Below are 15,624 nucleotides of genomic sequence, written 5' to 3' on the forward strand. Positions count from 1 at the left end.
TTCAAGACTTACAGGCCATGCTGGCGGATTACCAACAGAGGTTTCCCCCGCAACAGGCAGTCCCAGAGAACCCACCCATACCAGCAGTGGTTCCTGTTCCATTGACGCAACCTGTAGCTCCGGTTGCACCGCCCCCCTCAGGTCAAGCGGAAGGGGTGCAAGATGACACTACCTCCTCCGAAGATGAGGTTGAAGAGGGTGAATTGCCTGACAAAAATACTGTTCCGGATCCTTGGGATGACTACGAAATCCCTATGCCTTCTCCGCCTCTTCCTCTGCCTTCTGATTCTCCCCCTGAGGGCTTCAGGGGCTTTCACAATTTCATGCAACGGGCTGCAGCTAGATTTCAGCTGTCAGTAACAGCCGAATAGACAGTATGTTTCCTTCATGATTTCAAGGAAGAGTCCAGGAATATCACGAGAGCTGTCCCTATATTTGGAATGAAGGGGTTAAGATCATGAAGAGGCCTGCATCTATTCCGGCAGTGCTTCCACGCATAGACAATAAATATCGTGCCCCTGCCAACAGCCCATCCTGCCTCATTGGTCAACCACGACCAGACTAGGTGATTTCACAAGCCGCCCAACAGCGATATAAGAAACCGACAACACCTATCACCACACCACCTGATAAGGAAGGACTTCGTCTGGATCTTATAGGCAAAACATCCTCTACCATGGCAGCAGCCGCTATCAGAGCTGCAAAATCTCTAGCCATTATTGGCCGTTATGACCGTGAGATGTGGTCAGACATGGCGGGTCTCATTTACCTCATCCAGAAGACCGTAGGCAGGAGGCAAGAAAGATTCTGCTGGAAGGAGAATGTGCTGCATCAGAAAATATAAATTGCGCTTTGGACATCGTAAACACTAACTTCCGTCAGCTGGCAGAAGCTGCAGTACTCAGACGCCAGGGATGGCTTAAAGTCACCACTTGCAGGCCTGAGGTGCAAACAAAGATTCTGGACATGGCCTATGATGGAGAGTCTTTGTTTGGAAAGCACATTGATGAGGCCCTCTTAGCTATAAAGACTGACACGGATACCACACGATCATTGGGCACCCTCCAGTACAGACGCAGAAATTTCATAGGAGCAAGAGGGCGTGGTATTTCATCAAGAGGAGAATACCAAACTCAGCAGAACAGACAGTATCAATCTCAATACAGACAGACTTACAACCAGTCCTCATACCGTCAATCATCCACAGCTAGTTTCTCTCGTCAAGGAGGTCGAAAGAGGTCACAACATCAAGGCAGAGACACTAACAGGAAGCAGTAATCTCCCCAGGGCGCCAGCCATTTTACCTTCCCTACACGTGGGCGTGAAGATTTTAGCTTTTATTCGCAAGTGGCAGAAAATAACTTCAGATCGATGGGTTCTGGACCTAGTGACCAACGGCCACACCCTCAAATTCATCAAACAGCCACCTACTACTCTGCCCAGGGATCCCCCTCCCCCTCGTCTTCACTTATTATTCAAGGAACCTTAACGATGCTTCTCAAGAATGCCATAGAGAAAGTTCCATCTTCTCAGAAAGGAACAGGTTTCTATTCTCGTTTCTTCCTCATCAAAAAGAAGTCAGGAGAATGGCGACCGATTCTAGACCTTCGCAAGCTCAACAAATTCCTCAAGAAACAAAGTTTCTGGATAGTCACACTTGCTGAGATTTTAAGTTGTTTAAACAAAGGAGATTTTATGGCTTCTCTGGATATGGAAGACACATACTGCCACATACCTATACATCCCAAACATCACAAATATCTTTGCTTTACAGTGGCTGGCGCCCACTATCTGTTTAAGGTGCTCCCGCTTGGGCTATAATCAGCTCCAAGAATCTTCACGAAGTGCTTGGCACCAGTAGCAGCAGTGATGAGATCTCAAGGAATACAAGTATTCCCTTACTTAGACGCTTGGCTGCTCAAGGGCCCTTCAGAGCAGAAAATCAAGGTTGCCACAGAAGAATGTATACATCTATTCACTTCTCTGGGATTGACCCTCAACAAGAGCAAAGCACAGTTAGGTCCTCTACAGGTCATGCCTTTTTTAGGAGCACAGTTAGACATGGTCCTGTGCAAAGCATTCTTGTCACAAGGCCCCAAGCTACGTCTTCAAAAACTGGCAACATCAATTTCAAGAAGAAGGTCAGTTTCAATCCGAATGTTTGCTTCTCTCCTCGGAATGTGCTCTTCAGCGATACATCTCATACCCTTAGTAAGGCTGAAGATGAGACCGCTTCAGGAAGAACTGCACCTTCAATGGCAACAGGCCATGGGTTCATTCGACGATACTATCAAGGTCACACAGTGCATGAAAACTCTGCATTGGTGGTCACAGACAGAGAATTTAACCCGAGGCCTCACTTTCTTACAGTCCATTCCAGACTTCGTTTTAACGACCGTTGCCTTCATGGAAGGATGGGGAGGTCATCTGCAGGATTTGCAGATTCAAAGAAGATGGTCTCATATACAAAGACAACAGCATATCAACAGACTGGAGCTCCATGCCATATTTTTGTCTCTCCAGGCGTTGCGTCCAAGGATTGCGGGTTCCTCGGTGCTGGTTTGTACCGACAACACGACAAGCATGTATTATGTCAACAAACAAGGAGGAACTAAATCAGCTCGCTCTCGCAGGAGGCTCAGAATTGTGGGAATGGATCACATTCCACAAAATCACACTGCGAGCCGAACATGTCAGGATTCTCCACAATACCCTGGCGGACACTCTGAGAAGGTCTCAGACGGACTGTCACAAGTGGGAGCTGGAGCAGGAGCAGGCGAACACAGTGTTCCAGACTTGGGGCAAACCTGCACTGGACCTATTCACAAAGAGGGAGAACAAGAAATGCCAATACTATGCCAGCAGGTTCCCTCAACAGGGATCAAGAGGGAATGCGCTGTCCATGCGATGGTCAGGGATTTGTGCGTATGCTTTTCCCCAAATACCATTGATTCCAAAAGTACTCCGCAAGATGATCCTAGAGGGTTGCTGCTTAATACTGATTGCACTCCGCTGGCCAAGGCAATACTGGCTCCAGGAACTCCTCCTACTGTCTCAAGACAGGCCCATTTGCCTCCTTCCAACTCCAACAATGTTATCGAGGGACAGAGGGCAAGTACTTCATCCAGACCCACAGTCCCTGCACTTGCACGCATGGCTCCTGATTTCTTAGAGTTCAAAGATTTCAACATTGCACAGGACTGTAGGGAGATTCGGGCTAAATCCTGAGCCCAAAGCCCAATAAAGACTTATCGCCTCAAATGGAAGCGATTTTGTTACTGATGTGAGACGAATAATATTCATCCAATCCAAGCTCCTGCAGAACAAATACTCTCGTAGCTGCTTTTTCTTACTAAGTCCGGGCTTACTTTTTCATCAGTCAAGGTGCATCTTGCTGCCCTTACCAGATTCAGGAGATGCGCAAAGCTTCCTTCTCTCTGCTCAACTTCACTTATCAAACAGTTCATGAAAGGACTTTTCCGAGCCTTCCCTCCAGTGCGAGCACCCCCTCCAGAGTGGGAACTCACCACAGTGTTGGCACAATTAATGAAGTGTCCTTTTGAGCCAATCCATAAAGCGGATCTCAAATTCCTCACTTGGAAGGTCGCCCTATGGCTCTTACCTCTGCGAGAAAGGTTAGTGAGATCCAAGCTTTCACTATCAAGGAACCTTTTTTGCAATTTACTCAGGACTAAGTAACCCTTCAAACAAATCCCAAGTTCATCCCCAAAGTACCAGCACAATTTCACTTAAATGAACCGGTAAGATTAAAAACATTTTTTCTGGATCTTTCCACTCCGGCTGAAAGAGCATTACACTCGCTGGATGTTAAACACGGTTTAAAATTCTACCTACAGAAGACTAGGGACATCAGACAATCCAACCAGCTGTTCGTGGCCTATGGTCAAGCAACTCTTGGGAATGCTGTAACAAAGGCAACAATAGCTAGATGGCTGGCATCTGCTATTCATTTCTGCCATGACAAGGCTAACAAACCGGAGGAAAGTCAAAGCTCATTCTACAAGAACAGTTTCAACATCGACAGCTTTGTTCGCTGGAGTAACTCTGGAAAATATTTGTCGTGCTGACCACACGTTCACGAAGCATTACTGTCTTCAATCTTCGCATCAAGAAGATGCAGCGGTTGGACAGGCTGTTCTACGCCATCTCTTTCATTAAGATCAGACTACAGTACTTTTGCTCTTTTATGTATTATTCCATTCTTTTAATATTCATGCATATGTACAGATTTATATGTCTGCCAGATTTAAAATATTTCTATTTATATATATATATATATATATATATTCATATAATGCTTGGATATAGCTTTGCTTTCTTAAAGACTACCCCATTAAGAAAAGGAGAAAGATGTTTTCAAACACTGTGGATGCTATTTGGGAGTTTATGAACCAGTGTCTCCTACCATCCGCAAATAACAGTATATGGTTATACTGCTTGCTACTCTGATTCAGGCATGTGAATCTATAAAAGATACCCCAATACTGGATAAGAAAACAAGTAACTTACCTGTAACTACAGTTATCCAGTATTGGTATTTCTCATAGATTCACATGCGCCCACCCTCCTCCCTGGCAGGTCAGTTCTCTATAATCTGGGATACTTACTTCTCACTTGTGCTAGGAAAATCTGAGGAGAACTGCCTCGGCTGGGAAGGTTCTAGAGGGTGCTAGCAGGTGATTGGCAGGAACCAATCTTTGGTTCTTTTTACTATAATGATGTAGATAGGCTACTAAGAGTTAGGTCTTAGCCTTTTTTCCTTTAGCCTACTACTATTATCTACTTTTGGCACTACTTTTGTATTTACCGTGGGACTCCCGCCTCTGCGACGGGGAATGATTCAGGCATGTGAATCTATGAAAGATACCAATACTGGATAACTGTAGTTACAGGTAAGTAACTTGTTTTCTTATAAAGCCCGGATATCACTCCCTTAAACTGGCTTCACATATTATCTCTACCAGATAATGTGTTACCAAAGGTAAGTAACTTGTTCTTCAAGGTACGTGAGCACTAGGGATGGGGGAACAAACCTAGTTTGCTCACTAGACAGTGGCACATTTACATATAGTGCCAGTGATAGGTTTGTGGCAGGCCAAATTCTTCCCGCAACACCACAAAGGACTTGAGTTCACCCTGAGAGAGAAGGTGCAACAAGGTATGTATGCCCGCCACATGCAGGGATCCAGTCAAGCCTGTCCCCACCACTGCAGATACCATGATTATGCCATATGGGTACTTTGTCATAATAGTAGGTATCCAATGAGAGAGCTTGTGGGCTCGCACCCAGGTTCTTTACAGGGTCTGGACCACAGGGTTCAGGGCTCCAGCACTGGCAGGTATGGGTAGGTAGAGGGGAAGCAGCCCTGGTGAGCCATGCCTGGTGGGTTAACAATTGTTACCCTTAACGGGGATCCTGAACCCGGGTATGCGTGAATGCCAACTGCGCCAGGTGGAGAGCTATACAATAGTGCTCCACAGATAGAAGGCCCAGGACACCTGCGGACCTGTGGGTGATAAGTTTCATAATGGCTAAACGGGGCTAACTGGTCCCCAAACAAAGGCCTTGATAGCCTTGTCCACTTGTTGGAGTTTCAATAGAGGCATCAGCATGGGGAGCATGCCCAGTACATAGGTGAAGCGGGGTAGGGTCACCAACTTCCCTGCTTGCGTGTGGCCCCAGAGAGACAGGTTCAAGTGCGACCACTTGTCAAAGTCGAGCCGCAAGTGCTCCATGAGTGGGTCGAGGTTCTCCTCTATCATGCGCTCCAGACCCTTATTGACATGGACGCCTAGGTATTTTAGTCATGCATCCTTCAATTGAAATGGGAATCCGGTGATGGCAGCACAGGTGCTAACTCTCAAAAGCAGGAGGCCTCGCTCTTATTCCAGATATGACAGCAACCGCTTCAATGGCCACCAGAACCACGGGGATGAAAGTGAGCATGACTGAAAGAGTAAGCAGAATGTTGTCTGCGTACAAGTATAGCGTGGAGAGTTCACCGGCTGTAGGGAAACCCACATTCCGATCTGACTGGCGCAAGGCTGCCGCAAGGGGCTCCATGACAAGGAGGAAGAGCGGAGGGGAGAGAGGGCAATCCTGCCGCTTTCTCTGGCGAACGGGGAAGGGGTCAGAGAGGAAGCCAATACAGTTTACCTGCACCATGGTAGAGTCATAGGGCCATATGTACGAACACTTTTTTCCATAGATAGAGAATGGATAAAACCCATTGATACATCTGGCCCTTAGAGCCAACACACTTTGGAGATAAAGTCCTCATTCTCACCTTTCCTCTTTTTTCTCTTTATTAAACTTTTGCTGACCCTTTACCTTGTGTCTGTTCCTCCCTCGTCTCTGTCATTCCACAGCTAATTTTCTGTAACAAGTGACTTTTAAGGTTTGGGCTGAATATACTTCTTCTCAGGCCGATACAGTTCTTATATATTAATTGCCTTTTATTTACATCACTGTATACAAATACTCATACAGACACGACACTCTTTCTTGCTCCATCTGTTCACTGGTATTTGCCCCCATCACCTAACTTCCTGGGTCCTGTACCCTACTTGCTGTGACTAACTTCAGATTATGTTCTTCCAATCCAGAACCCTGACGTCTGGGCGTTGACTGGGCACCTGCACTTTCTGCGTGGCAACAAGACTGAGGCCAAGGCCTGCTATGAGCGAACAGTCAACTTTGTGTCAGATGCTAGCGAGACTCACCCAGTCTTCTTGCGCCTTGGATCTATCTACCTGCAGGAAGGAGAGGTAAGGAATGTTGCTGTCTGTTGAAAGCCTTGCTCACTGTGCCATAGGACTCAAAATGTACTCTAGTGATGAGGCCCAAATTGGCCAAAATCAGTCTTGGGTTGTTTGTATTCCTGTTGGGGGGGACCTGGCCTGGCATTTCCAGCTGGACTGTTCCTATTAGAGGATCACAGCTGATTTGATTTTTGCTGCTTTCTGTCTGAGGTGCTACGATGGGAAAAAATGAGGGACTGAATCGCACCCCAGAGTGATTATCATTGCCTGACACTGATTCAAGCAATGCACGCATCACTTTAATTTTTCCTGTAAGTCATTGAAGGGCCTTTTTTTGGCCTGTCTCTGATCTCTCTTTATCAGGCCTGTCAGGAGAAAACACTGGGTTTTGCTGCTAAAGTAATGCATCTGCAACACAAGGGCAATTAGTCAAAAGAATATTCACATAGCTGTAAGAGAGAGTTGTCCAAGGGTGTTAATTTGTGTTAATTCTTGCCTTGCTATGGCTATTACTTACATAGTTTGACTGAATGTTACGCCATTTGAATATGACTCTCTATTCTTATTTGTAACTGTGGTGTGTTCAATGCTCCGGTGATTGCTCTCAACTTTTAAGAGACACTAATCTAGTTAACTGTAATGCTTGTTTGAGGCACTAACTCTCCATTTTGCATAGCATCATAAGTACATTAACCAGCCACACTTCATTGTATCCTGTGGACACTGTTGTCCATGCTGTGCAGCTTCCTATAATTATATTGCCTTAAAAGTACTTAGAAATCTCTTTGTTCCCCTGAGGGTCTCATGGCACATGTGAAGGCTTTGAAGAAGAAGGACATTTAACTAGAAAACAGAAGAGATTTAAGCTTCTTCCTAAAAGACAGAAGAGAGTGAGTCTGCTTTAGCTCCAGAGGTAACTGGTTCCAGAATTTAGGAGCCAGCGACAGAAAGACTTTCCAACCTTTAAGGGCTTTCCTACACCTGGGGATCTGAAGTAAATTGGCAGAAGAAGATCTTAAGGATCTACCAGAAGTATACAGGATCAAATTGACTTTAAGAAAGTCCAGAGCATGGGCAAATAAATATTCATAAACAGTGAGGGGCGCTAGAGGGCGCACTGCGGAATAGCTGCCTTCTAAGACAGCTCGGCCTGTCAGGTCAAATCTGCGGCTAAACACAGCGTCCTGCGGACTCCGACCCGACTGTAACTAGCAGAAATGGACATCGGAATGCCTGAGCCATGAAATGAGCTGATCGACAAACTGTCAGCGAGTGATCGACGCTGAAATATCGAGTTAGGCGGCTGGATGCGGGACGGAGCCTGGAGGGTGCAAAATGGCGGCGCCCTGACGAGCTGAGTAATCGGGATAAAAACAGAGCAAAATCCGGTGAAGCAGCAATCAACAGTGAGTCTCTGTAATCCCTAATATGCAGTGGCTGGAGGACGTTTCGCACCACGCTTACGGAGCAGGCCCTAGATTGTGCACGGCGAGAGCGAGTTATTTCTGGTGAGTGTCCCGGCGCGCGATGGAACACAGCCAAATGGCGGCGCCTAAGACGGAGTGAAGCGTGCGAATGAAGAGAGGGGTGCAGACCTCCACTAAACTAAACCAGCCGGCTTTTCCTCATCTCCACGCATCTGCATATCAGGGTTATGTGATGTGTGATGTGTGATGCTTGTTTGAAGTGCTGCTGCTCTCAGCTTTCATGGGTATACCTTATACCTCACGATCCCTGCATTGCAATTAGCCCACGAGGTACACAGAGGAAAATGGTGACACACCCTCCCTAGAGACTCTGCGACGTCAGCTGCTAGCTGACAGCACTGTCAACTTATGAATAGAGGTCATTTTTAACCGCTCCTGACCCTGGCGCTGCTGTTATCTGCTCCAGTGGCGGTGAGATAAATAGACTGTACAAGGGATGCCTTTCATACCCTGCGAGCCCCATAATGCGCGCACGCATACATATGGCTGTATTATTGCGACATACTGCTGCTCGCATTAGACATTTGGCACATGTGAAGCTCATCTACTATACGACTGCGACATTAAATAGCTAGCCAGTTCCTATATATCTGCACTAGAGGACTCCAGTCCGGACGTGACATTGCCCTATATTCCCTGAAAATCTCCCACTAATATTTGGAAGACCACTCTGCTGTGAGGTGTCGAGGGGTTGGTGGCTCTGAGGTTTTTCCAACTGAATATCCACATCCGGGGTTGCTGTTGGCTCCACGCCTACGCACACACGCTGACTAAAGGCCGGCACATTCCATCCGCAGCTACAGGGTGACTTTCTTCAGCAATGAGGAAGCCGGATAAACAACAATCCAAGCTACCCTTTGAGACGAAAAGGCCTGCCAGGGGTGCGACAGCGCAGTCGGACACCGAGCTCGAATCTGAAACTACGGCACGCACTGGTATGGAAAGTGTTCTTCAGGCCATTCAACAGAGTCTGCTGGACATTAACGGAAAATTGGACACCATTACTCTCCGGGTCGACAACATGGCGGCTAAACTGGACAAGCATGCTGAGCGCCTCGTGGAGGCCGAAAATCGAATCACAGCGGTTGTGGACGAATCACATGCCACGACACAAAAGTGCACAGTCATGGAAAAATTGTTGGATGTCATAAAAAATAAGGCAAAGGATTTGGAAGCGAGATCTGATGCACAAAGAGATTATTTTGTCCCTGCTGGTCACAATGGAAGAGGTCACGGAGATCATTAAGTCACTGCCGAATGGTAAGGCGCCAGGCCTGGATGGGTTCACCTGTGAATTTTATAAGGCAGTTGTTGATCAATTAGCACCACACCTAGTAGAAATGTTTGGTGATGCCCATGATAAGCAAATCCTACCACCATCATTAAGGGAAGCCATGTTAATCACCCTTTTAAAGCCTAACAAAGATCCAGAACACTGTGATTCCTATCGACCATCGTCCCTAATCAATGTTGATACTAAAATCTTGGTCAAACTCCTTGCCACTCGATTACAGCCACTGATGACCAATTTAATATTACCGGACCAATAAAGGTTTATTCCCTAGAGATCGACAGCGCATAATACCAGAACTCTCTTTGCTCTGTCACATTACCTGATTTCCACCACTAAAGCTGCTGCGATTCTTTTAGAAAAAGCATTTGATTCTATTGAATGGTCTTACCTACATACGGTTTTGAGGCGTATGGGATTTCCCCCTATCTTTTTGCAATGGTTGCAAATACTATGCACTGCGCCAATGGCGCGTATTAAAGTTAATAAATACATATCAGACACAATACCTATTGCTAGAGGGACATGGCACGGCTGTCCTCTGTCCCCTTTATTATTTGAGATAGCACTAGAACCATTGGCATGCAAAATTAGGCAGGGACATCATTACTCCACACTTCAGTTCCCGCAGAGGCCCCTGCATATTTCGTTGTATGCAGACGATATGATGCTCTGTCAGTGACCCTGAGTTACATTTGAATCCTCTACTACGAGAGTATTATACGTTTTGACAACACTCTGGCCTTAACATAAATTGGTCCAAATCCATGATTATTCCCCTAACTGACACCACGCACCCACACCCAACGGAGTATCTCCTGGAGTGGCAGTCAGAACCTGTAAAATATTTAGGTGTTTGGTATCACCGTGACCCAGAAATTGTAATCCGCACCAATTATGGCAGGGCATTTAGCGTAATGGAAGATAAAATAGGGCGGTGGATTCAGTTACCCTTATCACTGGCTGACTGACTAGCTATCGTGAAGATGGTTATACTGCTGAAATTTCTATACCTTTATAGCAATATCCCCATTAAACCCCCAACTGAGGTATTTCGCAGAATCTCCACCATAGTGCTCCGCCTAATATGGGCAGATAGACAGGCCCGGATCGACTTACGTACTCTTACACTGCCATACTCACGAGGTGGCTTCAAGGTTCCAGATTTTATGCTTTATTACTTATGCGCACAAGCGCAATAAGCACATTTCTGGTACCATCAAATCCTCTATCTAACACATGTTGCTATTTAAGAAGGCGATGCATTGCCAATTCCGCTGAATGCTATCATTACTCACTGCAGACCACCACTTCATGAAAGGGATATAAACACTATAGATGCGACAAATGGTGCATGGCGAGAAATGGGTCGAAAGGCACATAAACTCCCACTATATGCTCCTGCACTTCTGCTACAACATCACCCAGAGCTATCAGTGACGCAGGAAGATGTAGGCATGGTGTTACTACGGCAGGTGGGTATTGCCACTATGGGGAACTTATATTCCAATGGTGTTTTTAATTCACTTGATGAGCTCACCTATATAAGCAATCAAACGTTACTGTTTAGGTTTACATATCATAGACTGCAGGGGGCAATAAAGAAACTATATCCATCCTATCCAGAGGAGCCACCACAATTGCATACATTACAATTCATGCTGTCCACACCTACTCCTAAACACATAGTGTCCAGATTATATACTAAACGGCAGGAAGATATTGGGGACACTACGCAGAAAGCGCTAAAGAGATGGAATGATAGCCTGGACGAATCCCTGTCAGTGGAAGAATGGGCCATAACATGCTCACTAACTGGTTTGCTAACACCCAATGGAAATTTACATATGCTACATTATAAATACCTCCACCAAACCTATTATACTCCTGCACGGCTCTGCAGGTATGGTTTGCGCACAGATGCTAAATGTCAACGTTTCAATACTGAGTTCGCTTATTTTATGCACCTGGCATGGTCATGTGCGACAGTGGCGGAGTATCGGGTGAATGTAACACAAAAATTGGGTGCTATGGTGGGCATTACTGTGGACTGTAATGCTCAAGTGTGTCTGTTGGGCTTATTGCCTGAATTGCGTGCTACTAAGCGCGAGTTTTGTGTAATTGCATTACTCCTGGCCAAACACAGGATATCAATGTGCTGGGGAAGCAGGAAGGCCCCAAAGGTTAAACAGTGGCTACAAGATTTAGTGTATTGCAAGGACACCCTGCATACTTATGAAGAGGAGCTACCCACAAGATCAATGCCCAGAAATTACTGGTCATACTTAATTACATATCTACGAAATGTACCATGTTGAATCATTGTAATTGGCGACTGCACAGTGGACAATGTGATGATGAGCAATACTGTAAACGTTGCAGAACTGGATGATGAATGTTGTTGTACAGTGGTCTGTAAGTTATGTTAAATGTTAGACATTGTATGTCTTTGTAAAATGCCAATAAAAAAATAAACATTTATAAACAGTGTAAGGGGATTTAAAAAGCACTCTGTTATGAATAAGAAGCCAATATAGTTTGAGAAGGAGACGCGTGACTTACGAAAATTGAAGAACCTGCAGAATATAACGCTATGATAATTAACCCACAAAATTAGATCCGAGAGATGCTGACGCACAAATATTTACTGCATCCTATGGACACTGGCCCAAAACAGTGTACCTTGGGCATACTAACCTGCCACAATGTACTTTATCCAGTGAATAGTAAACTGTTCCCCTGCACAGTCTCAACAGACACTAATCCACCAGACATTGGCGGGCCACACATTAGATGGCCTTTTTTCTAACCATAAGCAACTCATAATAGGAGATATTACCCCTCTGCCATGGACGAACCATTGTGCGGTCCTTTTTGATATTCAATCAAAGCTATCTCCACTTTACCCACCAAACCAATTACTTCTAACAATTTCATTTTTTTTTTCCCTTTTTTTTATTAAAAGTTTTTGTTATTACATACAGGACACGGCATTATTACAAAGAGCAGAATATATCGCATTAAGAGAGAAAACAAAAGTGCAAGTAAAATAAGCATTCAGTTAACAAATGATCGGAGAAATAAAGAATTCTATTTTACATTTTCCATGCATTTACTTAAATACAATTTAATCATACTCATCTATTTAATCTCCATCTTTTATATCCCTCATAATAATACAATAATATTATTCAATACCCTCTGTGATGTCCTTGCTGAGTCTCATTTCACTCACATGATGTTTTTTATTCTATTTCCCCCTCTTTCCATCGTGTAATAGGGTCCCAAATTAACTTACCCAACTTCCTTCCCCTTTTCCCTTTCCGAGCATAGATCTCTTTCTCCAGATTATATGTTGCTATTAATGTGGCCAACCAGTTATGAAAAGTAGGAGGAGTAGGATCAATCCATGCAGAAGCTATGCATAATCTCATAACTGATAATGCTACAAATAAGAATTCCCTCCCGATTGATAGTTGTTGTTCATCCTCCACATTCACTCCTAATGATATGGTTCCGGGAGTTAGCACAATTTCAGTTCCTAATATATTATTTATAAAACCTTCTATATCTTTTTTAAGTGTGTATAAATGAGGACACGTTGCAAATACATGTTTTAAATCTGCTTCCAGGCTTCCGCACCTAAAACACTTGATACCCACGGTGCCGCCCCATTGCGCTATTTTTGCAGGGGTATAATATAAGTGGTATAGCGTCTTGTAGTGTTGCGCCTGCAATGGTGCCGAGCATAAGAAAGAATATCCATATTGCAAAGAGGTGCCAAAGGTTTCCCCACTAATATTAAGGTTTTCTTTCCATTTTCCATTCCATTTATCATAATCGTCCTGTTTTGATTTTTATCAATTCAGCATAGAGCCTCTTGATAGTACAATCTTCCCCCATTTGAATTAATTCCATAATTGGATCTTGCTTATATCCCAGTGGACCTCCCTTTTTGGTCTGCAAAAAACTCCTGATTTGTAAGTATTTTAAAAATTGCCTGGTGTGTAGATTGAATCTAACCTGCAATTCTGAAAATTGAAGAACCCCCTGAGGTCCCATTACGTCCCCTATACTTCTAATTCCCTTACTTTCCCATTCCCTGAATGTGAGACCCGAGAAAATCTCTTGTGGGAGAATTGGGTTATCTATAAGTCTGGTATATAGATTATATTTCCCCAGGCCAGCTCTTTTACTGAAACTTTTCCAAATAGTACATGCCGCTATAAGCGTCTTAAACTTTGTCCTTTTGTAATAGCTTGCCTCTGTAAACTTCAAAAATAGATTCTCCACTTCTATTCCGCGGGTTAGTCCATATATTGCCAGTGTTCCAAATTCACACCAACCTTCTATCTCTGCCCCTCCGAGCAAGCCAGTCATATTTTGAAGAGCTGCCGCCCAGTAATAGAGCTTTAATTCTGGTACTGCCCAGCCTCCCCTCTCTCTCGGGAGTGTCATAAATCTAAGGGCTCTTCTAGTTTTCCCCTTAGCCCAAATAAATCTATTTATAATATACTCTAATTTTTTTAATAATTTGACATCAAATAACAAAGGTATAGCTCTAAATAAATATAAAAATTTAGGAAGAATCAGCATCTTTATTATATTCGTCCGAATTGACATGTGTAGGTTATCCCATCTGTCTAAGTCTTTCTCCACTTTCTTAATTAAAAATGAGGTATTCTTATCTACTAGCGAGTCCAAATCTGCCAAGATAGTTACCCCTAAGTATATACCTGACTGTGTCACTCGGTTATCTGTACAAATAGTATAAGAATTTTTAATTATCTGTGTTTTCGATATATTTAATTTATAGCCCGATATCTTTCCAAATTTTAACGCCTCAATTTCAACGTGCACTATAGATTCAGTAGGATTAGGAGTAATTACAGCAAGATCATCTGCATAGGCCAAGATTTTACAGTGCCCAGTAAGTGTTGTTAACGGTGTAATCATCTCAGATGCCTCTATTCTGCGGATTAATGGGTCCATATATATAGCGAACAAAAGCGGTGAGCAGGGGCACCCCTGTCTGGTACCCCTTTTTATTCGAAATTGTCGTGTATTACCTGCATTCACGCGTACAGTTGCTACCGGGTTTAACAATCTTCTAACAATTTCAAAGCATGAAGCAACATTGACTCGCAAGAATTTTAATCCAAATTGCTCGCCTCACAGTCAGTTGCTCCTCATGATCCCGAGATGGCAACTACCATCTATACGAACGGGATCTCGGATGCTGTCAACATGGCGGTCCCTACAAAAAAAAGGTCCATCAATAGGGCTACACCGTCTGGCCCTTGGTTTAATGAAACCCTCAGGCTTGAAAAACAAATTTGTAGATGCCAGGAGCATAGATGGCAATCAGATTACGATCCCGCTCAAAAATCACATTATAAACAGGCACTGTCCAAATATAAACAACTCCTGATTACAGAAAAAAGTCAATTCTACTGTAATCAAATAGAATCAGCACAAGACTCAATGAAACACCTTTATCAGGTGGTTACACGGTTATCTGGACAATGCCCTTCCACCCCTATAGTTGCCACTCAAAATCTCTGCAATACATTGGCAACTTATTTTCAAGAAAAAGTCAGTGAAATATATTCTAATTTCAAAACTCATACTTCCAGTAATCCTCCTTCACCTGTTTCACAAGAAGACAGCAATTGTTTGCGTGAAACTGTAATTACCTCAACAGAAAAAAAGTGCTCCTTCAAGAATTCAACCAGGTCTCTCCAGAAATGATACCACATCTACTCACCACCATCAATTCTGGATCCCCCAATGACCCTTGTCCTCCGTCTACTCTTAAGCTATTCCCTGACATTATAGGAACCAACTTAGCTGAGATTTTTATTGGGATGTTTAGAACAGGCATATTTCCCTCTATCTGGAAGAAAACCATCATCAAACCCCTTAATAAAAAAAGTAATCTGGACCCTTCCAATGTCACTAGTTACAGACCCATACCCTGTCTTCCATTCCCAGCTAAGATTATTGAAAAGGTCGTGAATGCTCAGGTATCAGACTTCATTGACCAAAATAACTGCCTGGATG

At 44.1% G+C, this 15,624-nt stretch overlaps 1 protein-coding gene across 4 annotated transcripts in view; it reads left to right on the top strand.

Annotated features, from left to right (window-relative positions):
* The window catches only part of CFAP70 (cilia and flagella associated protein 70), a 1,288,671-nt gene that overhangs the window by 1,064,635 nt on the left and 208,412 nt on the right, over positions 1–15,624 (top strand). For all 4 annotated transcript variants that reach the window (XM_078662924.1, XM_078662925.1, XM_078662923.1 and 1 more), the window contains one exon: positions 6,628–6,789. In XM_078662924.1, coding sequence (XP_078519050.1) covers positions 6,628–6,789 — 162 coding nt within the window. The remainder of the gene's footprint in view (positions 1–6,627; positions 6,790–15,624) is intronic.

Source organism: Lissotriton helveticus, chromosome 10 (genome assembly GCF_964261635.1).
Source record: "Lissotriton helveticus chromosome 10, aLisHel1.1, whole genome shotgun sequence".
Lineage (NCBI taxonomy): Eukaryota > Metazoa > Chordata > Amphibia > Caudata > Salamandridae > Lissotriton > Lissotriton helveticus.